Source organism: Rhamphochromis longiceps, linkage group LG22 (genome assembly GCF_057381845.1).
Source record: "Rhamphochromis longiceps isolate RC_006_pf linkage group LG22, R_longiceps_female_GT1.1, whole genome shotgun sequence".
Classification (NCBI taxonomy): domain Eukaryota; kingdom Metazoa; phylum Chordata; class Actinopteri; order Cichliformes; family Cichlidae; genus Rhamphochromis; species Rhamphochromis longiceps.
In genome coordinates, this window is record NC_140577.1 from 6,843,697 (window position 1) to 6,860,203 (window position 16,507).

Consider the following 16,507-nt stretch of genomic DNA (forward strand, 5'->3'; position numbering starts at 1 on the left):
CTCTCGGGGAAACTCCTGGGAATTTGTGTGAGTCTCAGACTTTATTGTAAATAACTGGAACACATGCATCTGTTACCAAGGTTACCTCGTCTGCCAGATTTTTTGTGAAATGCTGTCTACATACAGAATTCACACACCACATGTAATTTTAATGAGATTTTAATCCATCTGTAACCCACAACATGCATTAAGAGGTGTCTGTTTCACAGCAACATGCATCAGAAAGGTGACTTTAAAACACAGCAAAATAAATAATAATGCCTCGAGCAATGTGTGCGAGTTGCTGACTTCAGTGAAGTTGGAAAGAGGAACCTAGACCAGGATATGTGCACACATTAAACTAATGTCTAGGTCTGCTTTCTTTCATCTGTGCAAAATCTCTAAAATTAGAAACATCCTATCTCAGACGGATGTGAAAAATCAGCTCTTGCATTTGTTACTTTGAGACTGGACTGTTGTAATTTCTTACTATCATTAGGTTGTTCTAAAAGCTCCTTGAAAAGCTTGAGCGAGGCTCAGTTGCCGCAGCGAGAGTACTGGAAAGAGAGATCATATTTCTCCCGTACTGACTTCTCTTCTTTAGCTCCCTGTTGAATCCAGAACTGACTTAAAATCCTTTTTCTCACATACAAAGTCCTAAATGATCAGGTCTTGCTGTAGATTGAGAAGCCTCATAGTATGATATTATCCCAACCGAGCACTTTGTTCTCAGACTGCTGGCTTAATTGCGGTTCCTCGAGTTTCTAAAAGTAGAATGGTAGGCAGAGCCTTCAGCTATCAGGCCTCTCAGCTCGCAGTTTGGATTCAGGAGAGAGACACCGGCTCTACTTTTAAGATTCAGCTTCAAACTTTCCTTTTTGATAAAGCATATAGTTAGGGCTGGATCACACATTCCTGAACCATCCCTTAGGTATGCTGCTATAGCCTCAAGCTGCTGGGGGACTTCCCGTGATGCACTGAGCATTTTGTTCCCCCCTGACCTTTTTACACACTTTTCACTGCATCTCAGTAATGTTTGTCTTCTCTCTCCCATAGTCTGTGGTATTTATTTGTCTTCTATGCTTTCCCTTTTTTACTTTTCTCTCCCCCGACCATCCCAGGAGATGGCTGCCCTTCCCTGACCCTGATTATGTTGCAGGTCTCTTCCTGTCAGAAGGGACTTCTTCCATCCTACTGTCATCGAGTGCCGCTTATTTATCTTACAGTATAAAGCACCTTAAGGCAGCTATTGTGAATTAATGCTATAGAAATAAAACTGAATTGAACAGCCACAACTTGAGGTTTACAAATCAATTACTCATACATGAAATATTGTAAAACCACCAAAGATACCCCTCCCCACTCATATTAAATTACACAACTAGTTGCAACCAAATTAGGACAAATAGTGATATCTCTGTGTCATGAGAAGAATGTGCAGGGACCAAAAACACAGAGTAGTTCCAGATCACTGGTTATACTGCAGGACGTAGCTTAAAAATGATTTATTTTACATTTTTCAGGGCAAACTTTATTTAAACATTCAGTAACTTTAGTGGCACTCTGTGTCACAATCACTATAAAATACTCTTGTCGTCCTAAAAAAAATAAATCTCCCATATTTTGGACATAAATGTTGGCTGGTGTCATTCAGTGTCGGTGATATATTTTAGAGAAATCACTTCATGTGCCGTCTTTCTTTCTCCACTTTCAGGAGGACGGCACAAGTTTGTTTCGCGGCCGTCCACCGCCTCAGTCGCTGTACCAGGGTGGGGCCAGCGAGGACGTGACTAGCGATGAGGAACGCATGGTCATCTGTGAGGAAGAGGGAGACGATGATGTCATGGGTGAGTGAGATTATCTGCAGAGTGATTTTAGTGAGGTTACAGTTTCATAACCAGAGAGTAATAGTTTCAGTTCCCATGATGGCCAGTAAACTTCTGTTTTCTTACTCAGTGTGACTCTGTCAGCAAATACCTAATGCTTGAAAAAAAAAAGTGTCTCTGTCATGCAGCCATAACACTTCAGCTGCTAATTGCTAGTCTTAAAATATCACGACCACAACAGCACATAATTCCCAGTGTAGCTGTGAAAGTCTGCAGGCAGCCTTAACAACCTTTGTCTCATTTGCTCTACAGAAGAAATCAATTCATAGTCATAGGTGTAGATTTTCCAGTCAACCTACAGGATACTTCCTTTTCACTATTATAAACATGTGTGTTAAGATAAGATAAGATAAGATAAGATAACCTTTATTAGTCCCACACGTGGGAAATTTGTTCACTACTATTGTTTCACTACGCCCAGTAGGAAGCTGAAGACTTTTGTTGTTAAAAAAATAATAATAATGACGTGACTCATAAGTATAACAATGCCTCTGACAGGGCAGGTCTCTTTCTTCATCATTAATCTTCCTCTGTGAGCTCACGCAGCTACTAGATCTTTTGTGACACAAGTAAATATCCCTGTCACGCACACAAACACATGGTATTAAGGATCTGCAGGAGAGAGCATGCAAATGCAGGAAACTGAGGCAAGATTAATAAACAAAAGGCAAGGTTTAAATGGCTGATAAATACTTAGAAGAGTCCAGTTAGGTCCAGTATTTCACAATAAAAGCAGAAATCTAAAGCAGACACATAGAAGGAAAAACCATAAATAGCATTAAAAAATGGATGTAGCCACCATGATGTCACCCACTGGTTGGTGAAATCCCACCGTTTTGGTGTGACGAGTGTGGGAATGAAAGGGTTTACAGCAAAGGCCGTTTTCACATGGACGTCTATATAACTGGAACCAGAGGCATCACCCCCTGCTGGTCATTAGAAAGAATGCAGGGTTGAAGCTTCACTTCTGAAGTGACGTTACCGCCATCTTTTTTACAGTGTGTGGATAATACTGAGAAAAACTGAAAGCTGAGAGTGGAGAGACAAGAATACAGTGGGTATATACACAGGACTGAGTGGACACAACTGAATACAGATGAAACTAATGAGGGCGGGGCAGCAATCACAAAGGAACAATAGGCAAAGAGAACGTCATCACCAAAATAAAACAGGAAATAAGAAGAAAGAAGGAGATTGACACATGGACAAAACAGGAGACAAAGACAAGGAAATATGACACACTTTGAAATAGAAGAAAGAGTATCAGTTAAATCGAAACAGGGAAAATAAAGGAAAGGAAAAGGAAAAAAGACCTGACTTAGAATAGAAAGAATTCATTCATCACTGAGGTGAATACGGGACATAAGCACAATTAACAAAAGACCCAAAGGAGGGCAGAGTAGTGAATCGTGCCTGCGTGTGTGGATTCAGCAGGTGTATGTGAAATAAAACAGGAATAAAGAAATCAGAAATCCTCAGAGCCTCTGTTCTATTTTTAACTGTTATGAACTGTAATAAAGACATTTCAGCCAAAAATTCATGAAAAAGCCTTAAAGCGCTGGATGCTCTCACACATGAGACTTCTCAATGTGTCCACCACTCGCAAACATCCAAACAAAATCTAAACCCATGAAAGGTTTGAAGTGTGCTGTGTGCGTTTTGTGCACTTGTGCCGATATTTTTTGAAGAGAGTAAATAAGAAAGAGATCAATGAAATTGATAAGGCTAAAATGTTTTGTAGGTGAATAAAGAATAATTATTCTAATAATAAAAGGGGTTGTGTGATATTTCACCCTCAGAAGATTCATGTCCTGAAGGCTCCATCGACCTCAAGTGTAAAGAGAGGGTGACAGACAGCGATGAGGATGAACCAGATGGACAGGTACGTGCAGGGTTTAAAGAGATGTTCATTCAACATGTGTTTGTCTTATTTGACTTGTTCTTGGAGTCTGTAAAGTTTGAAATTTAGCACAAAGCTCTTTCTGTTTGATCGAAAGTGATTCTGAGTCATCAGCGTTAAATTAGCATCATATTGTTGGTGCTTTATTTTAAGGCTTTTTCTGCATTTCTTTATTCCCATCGAGCATTAAAAACCCACAGACTTTTCAAAGTTACTGTAAGTTGAGAAGAACTTCACATATTAACTTTCCCCCTTTGATCTCTGTGCTTCTCTCTTCCCTCCAGCATGGCTTCCAGCCTGTGGCTCGCTCCTCTCTCCCCTCCTCCTCTCCCTCCATCATTCACTCCGACTCCTCCTCGGCTAAAGGGAACGGTGGCGGTAACGGAGGAGGTCCTGAAGACGGGTCAGAGAAGAAGAGAAAGAGAGGCGCAGATGGAGGAGAGGATGAGAGCGAGGGAGCCCTAAAGACAGAGCAAGCGGCAGCGGGTGGAGGAGAAGGAAATGGAGGAGGTGGGCAGGGTGTCTCCTCTCTCTTCATCGCCCAGCCTCCTCCACCGCTGGCCCAGCAGAGTTTGACCCCGGTCGGCGTCCGCATGGCCCCCACGATGGTGACTAACGTTGTGCGCCCCATCGCCAGCACGCCCATCCCCATCGCCAGCAAGCCGGTGGAAGGAGCCATCACCCTCAGCACCCTGCCACAGGACAAGAAGGCCACTCTCCTGATTGGGGGTGGAGGTGCTCAGCAGCTGCCGATCACAGCAGGGGGTGGGTACCTGTCGTCCTCCTCCCCTGGTCCAGTCAGTGTAACCCCTGTAGGAGGCAGCAGCCTGCTCACTAGCCTAGGTCTGGGACCCGCTCAAGCAGTGGAGCTCCTCTCCCTACACATCCAAAGCCCCCTACCTGTCCTCCAGCTCCACCCCACTGCTGCCACCACCTCTTCTCTCACACCTCCCGCCTGCCCCACGACCCCGGGACAGGCGCAGTACATCCTGCCCACCGAGAGCCCCTCCTCCCCTCAACTCACTCACCAGCAAATCCTCTCCCTGCCCGCAAATGCCGCCCTGGCCAATGGCGTGCACTCGGGGGCGGGAATCAGAGTCAGCCCCGGGACTAGAGGTGAGACAGAGAGCAACGATTGGCTGAGAGAGAAAAAAAATGGCAAAAAAAAGTAAAAATGTCTTTCTTTGATTTTTCTTTCTGCTGCTCTTCCCTTCACTACAGTAGATTTGATTGGCTTACATAAACGGGAGATACATGATTGACATGAGTTATGAGTGCCCGCCGCCCGCCCACGTCCTAATCACTCTCTGTTCATAAGAAGCAACAGGACGTCATTCCACCTTGTTATCAGCAAGGAATTTCACTAGCATCTGTAGCTGAAATGTTCCCTCCGTCTCAGCGTGTCTCCACCCACCGCCGCTCCTCTGATGTCTTCACCTCCCCTCTTTTGACTCGATTCATCTGTTCCTCACGCTGAGTGATTTAATTCTCTCTCTCTCTCTCCCTGCTTCTCACTAATCAGTCCAAACCCAGTCGCCAGTCTTGCAGAGCAAGATGTTGGTTCCCATGGCAACAGTGAGAACCGGGTCTACTCCTCCTCATCCTTCCCTGGTGGCTCCGCCTCTTCCCGTGCAGAACGGCCCTGCGACAGGAAACAAGGTAAGAACACGGTGTCAGAGATAAATACCTGCCAGCCCGGTGGCTCGGAGCAGCAGCGACGTTAAAACCCGAGTGAGGCGACAACAAAGCAGATGACACGAGGACGTCCACGCGTGTTTTACTCATCTGATTTGGAGCAAAATTTTCTTTTTGAGTAAGAAAATTAGATTCACACATTACAAGCAGCCTTTTACTCTTATTTGTGAAGTTGTGTTGAGCGTTATTTAAATTAAAAGATCATAAAAACTCCACGTGTAGAATCATCAGTCAAATCTGATGTCAGAGTGCTAAATTTGCTACAAAATGAGGTTTTAAAAAGCTTTCTTTCCTCTGAAAGTGAAACTTCTACCTCTTACTTCAGCCCTCTTTGTGTTGCAGACTTAGGGTATTTTTCAAATCAGAATAATTTGAATGCCATGTCTCCTTTTTATAATATCTCTTTCAGTGCTCAAGGACACCCGATTTGTATCGTTAATCAGGGGACCTATTATGCTGATTTCCATCTCCATGTTTCTTTCTTGGACTTTATTTACAAGACAACTCTTATCTTATACTGAGTCAGTTCATGCACCGTCTGAAAGAAGCTATTTTATCTCTGTGATGACCATATAAAGATATCAAGTCTTTTGACAGATCTCTGTAAGCTTTTTAATTAGATGATGGTCGTTAACATTAGTGAGAGGGGCTGTCACATTTGTGGCTTTGTTTCTAATTCTTAGGAAGGAATTAAACTTTCTCACAAGAACAGAAAAGTTTAGTAATTTGCTTTCACACCGTGACCTGAACTGAGGGCGAATTACATGTACGCCATTGCTTTCTTTGTTTTTCGAGCTCAAAGGTCTGCTTGAGATGTTGTTATAGGCTCAGAAACCCGGCTTTAATTCTTTTGATTTCTCACAACCATGAAAATACATTGTATGTTTATAGCTTTTAAATACTGGATACATGACAGAGAGATGATAAAATATGAAACCTGTTCTCTAAAAAACTGAAACCTGGTGAGGAATTAATGGTGTTTTTCTGATTCCCCCACTCCAGATCATCCAGATCGCTTCCATGCCTGTTGTGCAGACCAACGTCCACCCTAGCGGTGCAGCAACAGTACATCCTGGGAGCCCCTATCCTGTTTCCATGGCAACGGTGATGACTCCCGGTGCTGCGCCCCCACAGACCGTTCTCCTGACCTCTCCACCCACCAGGTCAGTAACACAGGCCTAACACCTGAAAGACAAGCAAAACGTGCCCTGACTAAACTTTACTGGACTAATGAGTGAGCTGGTCAGAAAGGACTCAGAGACACTGGAGTTCAACAACTTTAAAAGATGCTGTCAGATATTGATTTTAGCTGGGTCATGCCATCGCTTAATGTGCTGCAAATGCAGATAAAGAAAGTCAACACTTTGAGCACGATTTAATTCTCCATTATCCCTTGCAGCCATGTGAACTATGACACCAACTATAAAAAGCCTTACACTTTGCAAAAGAGAACTGCTACATACGGAGAAGTTTCTGAAAGTTTCTTTAAAGCTGGAATCATGACTGAGTATTTTATAGACAGTAAACAAATTTACACCCAACATTTAAACCATATTTATTAAAACAAACCCAATAGTTATCTGATCCAGCTGCAAATAAATATTTTCTTCATACAGACTGTACAGGGGATGAATTTTGACTTACGTTTTAAGTACTGTTAGCGTCTTAAGTTATGTAACTACACAACTAACGATACAACTAATGAGACAGCAAGCAGCTAACTGATCCAATTTTAGAGCCTTCTGGAGAATTTTAGTGCATTTATGCAACACATCACATGGTTTGCTGTGCAATTAATTATACTAACAGACTGTGTGAGTTAGCTTTGGTGAGTTAAATTCTAGTATGCTGTTAGTCTGTTAGCAGATATGTGTCTGTGCATTGCAACCATACAGTTCATGGATGCAACTGTCTATTCAGTTACTTAGCTCTCCACTCGCTTGTCTTGTAAAACAATAACAGGGCTAGAAAACAGCATGGGAAAGGCAGGATAAGAGGGCATGAACACAGTCTGACAAAAAACAGACACGTTAAATATACACAGAGGGCTGACTGGGTAGCAAAGCAAAGGTGAAAGCAGTTAAGAAAGGCAAGTCAGACAATCAGGAAAGGAGGGAAAAGTAACAAAGGCAGGAAGTTAGATTGCATTAAAACACACGACTAACCTAACTTTCAGAGTAAAATAGGCCGATTACTCACTGGCAAACATGAAGTCAAAGTCAGATAACGCAGAAGGAACTAGAAAACACAAAACCGACAAATTAGGACCATGATGCCGGTGGCTACGACCGTCTTTTACGTACACTAATCATTTTATTATTATTTTATATATTTTTTCTGGTCACTACTGATATGGCTTTTTTCTCGTCCAGGATCACGTATGTTCAGTCAGGTCCAGGTGTCACCACGGCAACGCACCAGCAGGGTCCACAACCCCCTGGTCCTGCATATCTCCAGTCTTCTCTGGCAACCCTGGGCTTCACCGCCATCGCCCCAGCTCCACAAACCCTGGTTCAGCCAGTCGTTGGTCAGCCTCCGCTACTCGCCCCAGCTCAGCCTCTAAGCTGTCAATCACAGAGCTCTCCGGGACAGACAGCGGGCACCACCGGTCGTCAGGTAAAAAGAGATTTGCACAGTATCAAATATCACTACAGTGTAGAGGTGTGAGAGAGAAAGTAATGATAAAGATGTGAAAACAATTACAAAATCAGTCTTCATGTACATGTTTAAGTACCAGACTTCTTCTAAAACAGACCCCAGACAGTTCAAAGTGACTGTCTCACCTGCTGAAGGAGTTCAGGGTGGTAACGCCCTCCTGTTTGTACTCTACATCCATGACTGCATTCTCAAACATGTCGCCATCATTGAATGCATTAGAATTCATATTAGAGAGGAAAATCAATAATTACTCAGTGTGGTGCACAGAGAACAAGATGCACACTGTAGGCTTTGTAGCCCCTGTTTTGGATGAATTCCCACCATCTCTCTCGGCAAAGTCTAAGTCACCACAATCATTAATCCCATATTTGGACGTGGCTGTTAATTTTAGAGAAAGAGAGGCCTTATTCTAACTGGAAACATCACAAACCAGTATGAGATGTGGATTTCCAAAGATCAAAAGGCTCAGCGGGTGAATAAACCCACCCAAAACATCACAACATCACTGGGATCAGTGAACCAAAAAAAGAAACTGTCCAACCTGCTGCCATCTGTCAAGCAACACAGAAATAAAGTAAAAATAACTATTAACCCAACTTAAGTAATTACTAATTTATTTTATTAAAATGCTAATAAAAAAAAGTACTTCTGTAACTCGAGGCTGTAGCTTACTTATACCACTTTGTGTTGCCGTCAAAGTCACTGCTATCTTTTGGTTTTTCTTTTTAAAACACACACTACAGACTAGTTTTCCTCACTCGCCAGTGGAATATGAAATAGTTAAACGTCATCCGAGCACAAAACAAAACAAACACACAGTAATCAGCCTCAACACTAAGCCCACTGACAGGTGAAGTGAATTAGATCATCTGGTTACAATGTGATGGTCTTCTGGGAAACCTCGTGTTCTGGCACAGTCCACAAAATCTTCCCGATCAAGCATCAAAACAAGCTGGACATACAGATCCCAAAAGTATCGTTGCCATTGTCCAGGAGTTCACGGGACACCAGCAAGGACCCGGTGCAGGGAGGGGTCAGACCTGTTTTTGGCAGCATCGGGTGGAGTGTCTTTTCAAACACTGTTGTTGTTCACTTCAGTCTATTTCACCCGCTGACATGCCTGGTTTCCTGTTTCCTTCTTCAGGTACTAACTGCCATCTACCCTGCACCACCCGTTGCTCTGCCCACTGGTGTGGTCTCAGTGACGCCTGTGCCGCCTGCAGGGGCGGCTCCAGCTCAGGACGTGGCGAACCCTCCCTCTCCGCTCGCTGTAGGGCTGCAGGGTTCAGCGGTGGCGACCCCTCACCCTGGCATGGGAACAGAGGTGGAGGTGAAGCACGAGAGCCAGCTGGATGCTCAGAGTGACGCTCAGGGGTTGTCGAGCTGTGTCACCAGCTCCTCGATGGGCACCTGTACAAGCAGCATCGTCGCAGGTAACGGTCCACTGATTTAGAACACTGGTGGATTTATTTGTACTTATCTTATAGTGTAGTGTGGGCTTCATCAGACGTCCACTTCTAAAGGAAAATTACAGCAATGTGCAAGTTTTTTAACTGGATAAGTAATTTGGTAAAAATGATCTATTTTGTGTTTTAGTGAAAAAAGAGGAGGACACCACTTTGCGCATCAAAGAAGAAAATTTGAGGGATGGATATGAGAGAGAGAGACAAAGTGAGATGGACGACGAGCGAGAGAGCTGTGAAAAGAAGCGAGGCAGAGAGACGGAGAGAGAGGAGCTCAGCACGGGCAACAGCAGCAAAGAGGTGAACAAAGCCGCATGGGGCCTTCACTCATACTATAATAATACTTTTTATATCTGAAGTTTTTATCTGTTTACCATATGTTTCTCCGAGTGAATCAGAATCAAATCAAAAAATATCTGTGAACGATACAGATTCTTTTTCAGAACTTGTGTGAAGTGATTTTGGAGGTTTTCACAACAAATCACAATTTTGAAATACAATTAAGAGATTTTTGAACAACCACAGATCAAATCATGGTAGTCGAGATAAAGTGATCATTTTTTACATTTCACTTTTCTCCCACGAACCGAGTTTCCCGTCCTAAAAGGTCATGCCAGCTCCAGATGCTGCCTTCATCTACCACTATAAAATTAAAAGGAGGACTGGTGATATTTCAAACAACATATAGACAGATGCGCCTTGAGATTTTGGCTCGCCCTTCAGTGTGCATTGGGAGTGTCTGTAAGTCATTCACTTAGAGGAAGTAAAATGTTTCGACATTTGAGCCTGAGAGAGAATCAAAACTGTTGCAGCTGCTTTTGTCTCTGAATTGCATCAAGTGTCCGTCATGCAGTCTAATTCCAGCAGCTCTCCTCTGTCATCCTGCCCCCCGTCCTCCACCACAGACATCCTGCAGTGGAGGTGTGAGCCAACAGAGACCTCTGCTTGCCCACACAAGGCATCCACACATCAAACCTTTTTATTTTTTTATTCGAGTTACGTTTAAAGTTCTTTGAACTTTAAACCTTAAGTTATTACAATTATTACAATTATTGGCCAAAATCATTCTGCGTTCACAGGAGATTTTAAAAAGCTCCTCATGTCCTCAGAAACAACCACACAAACAGTGCAACCTTTAACAGATGAAAACCTCTCACTCTTTTCCCAGGCTGGACCTCGTTCCCCACCTCCACCACTACCCTCAGGTTTGGACCCCCCTCCTCCTCCACCTGTAGAAAGAGATCCTCCCTCTTCCTCAAAGAAGACCAAGTTTCGGCCCCCGCCACTCAAAAAGACGCCTGACTCTCATGACAAGTAAGTGGGCTGATAAACCTTTATGTCAGAGGACTCCTGAGATTCTAACGTTGCTTCTTATATTTTCTACAACTGTGTGGGTTTGTTGGTTTAAGCAACCTCAGATTCGGACTGTATAAACTGATGTGAAACAGGTAAGTATGCATTTTAATGAAGCCAGATTCCATCTCTGGCTGCAAGAAAAGCTTTTATTAAAGTCCAGATCTGGTCTCGCCGTGGTCAGACTGAAGTTTCATAGAATCGTTGCCAAATCAGAGAAAAATAAGCCAAGTCTGCCAGCTCTTTCTGGCTTTCTGGTCTTGGTAAAAATAAAAAAAATAAAAAGACTTCCTTTCATTTTAACAGTTTACATATTTTCAAGCTGAGAGAGCGCATACAACAGGAATGAATCTTATGTAATTTTGGCAGCTTGAAGGGAAACTAGCAGCACCCTGGACAGGACTCCATTTGTTGACTTTATTAATGAGCACTTGTTTTAAAGCGTAGTGGCATCCAGGTCTGTTTTTAGTGCACGGCCAAACCTCCAACTTTCTAAGATTATGGTGGAAACTCTGTTTACTGAATGTGAGTGGGCAGAGTGCTTACTCTTGATGTTCTTTATTTAGATGGTAGGAAAGTAGCATGGAAGCCGCAGAGGCGAGAAAGTCACGGCAGAACTCGGCCTTAAGGAATGCGAATACATTCAGAAGTCGTCCCTTGATACTTGAACCACCGCACAACTGGACTGTGTTTGTGTGTGCAGGCTCCTCTCGGAGACGTACTTTGAGGAACGCTTTGCTGAGCTGCCAGAGTTTAACCCAGAGGAGGTCCTTCCCTCGCCCACTCTGCAGAGTCTGGCCACCTCACCGAGAGCAATCCTGACCAGCTACCGCAAGAAGAGACGCAACTCCACGGGTACGAGTCAGAAATTCAGAGATGACTCCAAACTTTAGATCTGAACAACTGATATCCTGTGGAACAAAATCTCCACATTCAAAGTCTCTGTTCTTCCTCTTTTCCTTTGCTTGCCTTTCATTATTCCTCACGCGTCCGTCTCCCTCCAGACCTTGAGCTGACTGGGGAAGACCCGAGCTCCCCAAGGAGAAAGACTCGTCGCCTGTCCAGCTGCAGCTCAGAGCCCAACACCCCCAAGAGCGCCGCCAAGTGTGAGGGAGACATATTTACCTTCGACAGAGCAGGTATGACGTGTACGGCACCTACAACCTATCGAGAGATGCCGAGATGGCCTGACGCTGGTCTGATGGACCTTTCTGTGAAACCAGGTCCAGAAGGCGAGGTTCCCCCGGGAGAATTGGACAGGGTTTCGTACTCGTCTCTGCGCAGAACACTGGATCAGCGTCGGGCCCTCGTCATGCAGCTGTTTCATGACCATGGCTTCTTCCCCTCAGGTAAGCTAACAGTAGATAAGACATGACGTCACAGGAGAAGCAACAAACTAAAGCTAGAATCATTATGTAGTGCAAACCTGTTAATAACAAAAGCAGTAATGATGAAAATATGTCACAGCTGTGTGCTTCCACCAACAACTTAAAAAGCAAAATCACTGTCAGACTGAAGCAAGGAAAGAAGAATTTGCATTTTTCAAATTATTATTTAATTATTTATTTAAGTGGGAGTTTCCATCGCTATTTTTTCAAGAAAGATGTTTACAAAAACACAGACAACACAGTACAGACACTTAATACAAAGAAATACACCAGACTTCAGAATAATCAGATAAATTACAGTCCAAATAAATATAATCCTTTAAAACGCTGTAATGAAATAAGAAAATGTAGCTTCATACATTTTCTTATTTCTTAGCTCGTCCCATTCGCAGGCAGCAGAGCATTTTAATGTGTCTATCAGAGGTCTACCTAATGTTAAAATGTCCTGTGAATGGACTTTGGTATGCTATTTAAACGTCACAACAAGGGTGCGGAGGTAGACCTTCCCACTTTTTTATAAAAGATACAATGATGAGTGAGAAAAGCAGCAGTCTGTGACGAAGAGAATCGAGGGGCTTTCAAAGTGCACAAATGACATAAACATAATTTCCTTCTCACTCTCCTCTCTCCAGCTCAGGCCACAGCTGCCTTCCAGGCGCGCTACTCAGACACGTTTCCCAACAAGGTGTGCCTGCAGCTGAAAATCCGCGAAGTCCGTCAAAAGATCATGCAGACGGCCACGCCAGGAGCCCTCGAGCCCGGAGCGTTGGCCGAAGCCAGCCCCGCCTCTTCCCACAGCTCCTCTTTTAATCAATCAACCCGGGAGGATGCAGGGGTGGAGCAGCAGGGAGACAAAGGGCGGAGCCCCGAGGAGCCGAAAAGCGAAGGATCGTAAGCTGGAGAGGGCGACGGAGCAGAAGAATGGAGGAAAGACAAAGAGGGAGAGAGAGGAGTGCGTTAACCAGTGAGGTCCTATCTACTGGCGCTAATCTCCATCAGACCTGGGCAGAAATGTGGAATGTGGTCACAAATAATTCAAACTACTCAAGGCGCGCTTGGATCATCTAATCAGACCTTTAAAAAAAAAAATCAAAAAGCCTCAAATATGGTCAAATCACATGCAAGTCACGATGAGTCAAGTGCTTCTTGTATTGTTTTCGCTGTTTATTTTCCAAGTATCCAGAATGTCTTTAGTTAACCCTTTTGCCCGGGTCTGCTCTCAGCACATTTGTACAGTAGTTTGTAGTTTGACACAAACTCTATCTCTCTGGCAAACACACACATGCGTACAGACACACACACCAGCCCTGGTGCATATGTAATCTCCAGCATGCACATGATCCCACAGAAACACGCATACACGCTTAACAATCAGACTGTTACTCTTGGTTGGCAGCCCCCAGGAGTTGCTACCAAGGACCACGACACACAAAGGCACTTTGTCACTTATTGTGCAGATGCAGTTTGCTGTTGCCAGCCAGCCAGCCCTCAGATGCCATTGACTTGACCTCTTTCTCGTCCTCCCACTCCTCAGCACAGTGGTCAGGACATAAAAACACAACCCCAACGACCTCCACTGATATTTCACAGCCCCTCGATGCTGCAAAACAGACAGCACACACACATACACAGTACACACACACAAACACGCGTCCGTACAGCGTGAGTACACAAACACAGTCAAACACCACCACCAACCCCGCCCCTTGGTCTGACCAAGCCATCGGCCTGCACAGTTTTTAGTGATTGTAGTGAGAAGAGAAACTGAAAGCATGAAATTTTATTCGCTCCTGAAAAGAAAAACAAAACAAACAAATAAAAACAAGAAGGCAGGAGTCGTGATGTAGTGTGACCAATCTTTGCACCTTCAGTTTATTGCCATTATGAAAGACTCGAGTCCTTACTGGCGGGAGCTGATGATCTATATGTCTGTATGTCTGCCGGGGGTCATGACCCCCAAAACCTGTGCGAACAGGCACCATAAAGAGATTATGTAAAGAGACTTTTAGGTTGTGAGGCTTTGAAGAATCAACGTTAAACTCGACACCGACCAGCTCCCAACAGAGCACGGAGAAAAAGGGCGGGAGAAGGAAAAACTGGATGCAAGATTCATATTCCAACGATGGGAAGACGTGATAGCGGTGAATACGGACAACATGACGAGAACCAAACTTCTCTGAATCTCCCCTCTCCCTCCCCCCATGGATATGATGTTGCTTTCTCTCATTATCGTGGAAATAACCAGTTTTAACGTGGCCTGTTTTTCTCTCTCGTGGCTCTATTGTGTTTCTTCTCCAGCATAAAAAAATAATAACAACAACAACAACAAAACTCTGGACAAATAAGGGGACAAAAATCAGCGTGTGCCCCGTCTCTCCCCTCCCTCCCCTCCCTCTACGATTTCTCACCAGACACAGAAGCGGGGGAGCAGGGGCGTTTGTCGTTTTGTAAAACGTTGAAATCAGGTGTTTGCACAATTTGTGCGGCCCTCTCCGTCTGGGGGCCACCACAAGTTAAATCAGGAAAGTATTGTTTTTAGAGATTGTTTTAGTAGTTAAAAAATAATAACTTGTTCCTTATGTTATCAATCACCCTTTTCCTCCTTCCCTGCTTTCCTCCTCAGCCCTCTCTCTCTCCTTCTCCCCCCTTTACTGCTCTCCTCCCTCCGACCCTCAAGTGTTGTCTGAAAGTGCCCTTAAGCACTGGTCCCGGGTCAAGCGCTATGTAGCTCAGGATGGTTCTGGTTAGGGTTAGTTCAGGGAAAGCGGATCCTAGACCAGCACTGGAGGGCAGTCTCCGGAGCCCTCCCCTTGTCCCTCTCTTCTTGACACTTTATCCTTTCCCATCAAATGGTGCAATAGGACTTTTTTTTTTTTAAATGGGTGGGTTATTTTTTTTTTTTTTCGGGGCAAGGCTCTGTGCCATAGATATTAAACCCAGTCAGACAGTGAGAGGGATGAGCTGTTGTCTATAAATATGGTATAAAAGAAAACAAAAAAGAATCACGCAATTATTGTTCTTGTTGAAGCGATAGAAAGTATAACTTACTAAAAGTCAAAGACAATTTTTAAATAGCACTTTTTGGCTCTTTGCTTCTCGAGTGAAGAGTGGGGGTAGTTATTATTATTATGGGTATCTCTATAATTTCTCTGTATACAGTTGGATGTGTGAAAAACAAATATATATACCGGTATTTCCATATATGTGCATTTAGGTCTGTGTTTGGGTGTTGTGTGTATGTTTTGGCACATGCAGGTAGCGTGTTATCACGACCAACCTCTCGTTCTTTCACCACACAGCAACATTATCAATAGTATATTTTTCATTGTATCTACATTCTATATTCTACTCTAGAGACAGTATTTTTATAGTCACCATGACTATTTTGTCTGCCATCTTGACTGTTATCAAACCCAGTTGATTCAGGATATATGTGAAATATATATATATATATCTATATATATAGATATGTAGATATATCTATATATATATATATAAATACACACAGGTAAGAAGAAGACTATCAATTCACATTACTTCGGGGTTAGGGCTGTAAAGTGTCTGTCTGCATGCATGTGCAATCACATGCACGCGTGCACACACCCACACAGACATATGTGCATACACACACGTATGCGTGTACACTGTATGATTGTGCTTAAAAATAAACTGTCCTTACTTTGGAGAAGGAAATTTTAGGATGAGCGATGTGAGTGTTATCTCATAAGCAGGCATGTTGACCATGTGCAATATTTCTAAACAACAAAAAAAGACTAAATATTGAAAATATTAAAGTTCTAACACAACCTCTTATGTGCTTGCATTTATTTCATGTCCCTGCATTTCTTGAGTCTTTTATAATGTCGTGTGTCTTATTTGTGAATCTGTGTCGGTGGGAGATGAATCTCTGCAAAAATCATAATGGCAGCAAAATCCCAAAATCCCTGGAACATACAGTGTGTGCTTCTCCAGCTGGCCTTTATCGAGCATATCAGTGTTGAAAGTGCTTATTGGATTAGAGCAGCCTTTGAGATTCAGGTCATATTGGGCGAGAAGCTGGGTTAAGTTAAGGAGACCTGGTCAAAGAGCTTTCAGTACAGTAAAACAGATGCTCTGTGGGAAGCTGGAGATAACACCTGGCTGCCCACTTCTGAACCCTAAATAAATCCATTGGCCTTCATTAGT

At 43.6% G+C, this 16,507-nt stretch overlaps 1 protein-coding gene and 1 long non-coding RNA gene across 7 annotated transcripts in view; one reads left to right on the forward strand and one right to left on the reverse strand.

The window, feature by feature from the left end:
• cica (capicua transcriptional repressor a) overlaps positions 1-16,124 on the forward strand; it is a 53,014-nt gene extending 36,890 nt beyond the window's left edge. For 2 of the 5 annotated variants that reach the window (XM_085397068.1, XM_085397069.1), the window contains exons 10-21: positions 1,694-1,826; positions 3,665-3,747; positions 4,050-4,881; positions 5,288-5,424; positions 6,463-6,623; positions 7,833-8,076; positions 9,263-9,551; positions 9,715-9,881; positions 10,750-10,895; positions 11,638-11,789; positions 11,939-12,283; positions 12,955-16,124. In XM_085397068.1, the coding sequence (XP_085253194.1) occupies positions 1,694-1,826; positions 3,665-3,747; positions 4,050-4,881; positions 5,288-5,424; positions 6,463-6,623; positions 7,833-8,076; positions 9,263-9,551; positions 9,715-9,881; positions 10,750-10,895; positions 11,638-11,789; positions 11,939-12,283; positions 12,955-13,217 (2,952 nt within the window). In that variant the 3' untranslated portion in view covers positions 13,218-16,124. The remainder of the gene's footprint in view (positions 1-1,693; positions 1,827-3,664; positions 3,748-4,049; positions 4,882-5,287; positions 5,425-6,462; positions 6,624-7,832; positions 8,077-9,262; positions 9,552-9,714; positions 9,882-10,749; positions 10,896-11,637; positions 11,790-11,938; positions 12,284-12,954) is intronic. The other 3 variants (XM_085397071.1, XM_085397073.1, XM_085397070.1) reach the window with 3 other exon arrangements.
• LOC146643259 (uncharacterized) lies at positions 5,283-7,943 on the reverse strand. 2 transcript variants are annotated; one of them, XR_014909440.1, is made up of 4 exons: positions 7,809-7,943; positions 7,660-7,698; positions 6,420-6,645; positions 5,283-5,407 (listed from the first exon to the last, which is right to left on the reverse strand). It is a non-coding gene; the product is annotated as an uncharacterized LOC146643259 (long non-coding RNA). The 2 variants fall into 2 exon arrangements; XR_014909439.1 differs by having other exon boundaries at positions 7,660-7,817.
• Positions 16,125-16,507: the final 383 nt, after the last annotated feature.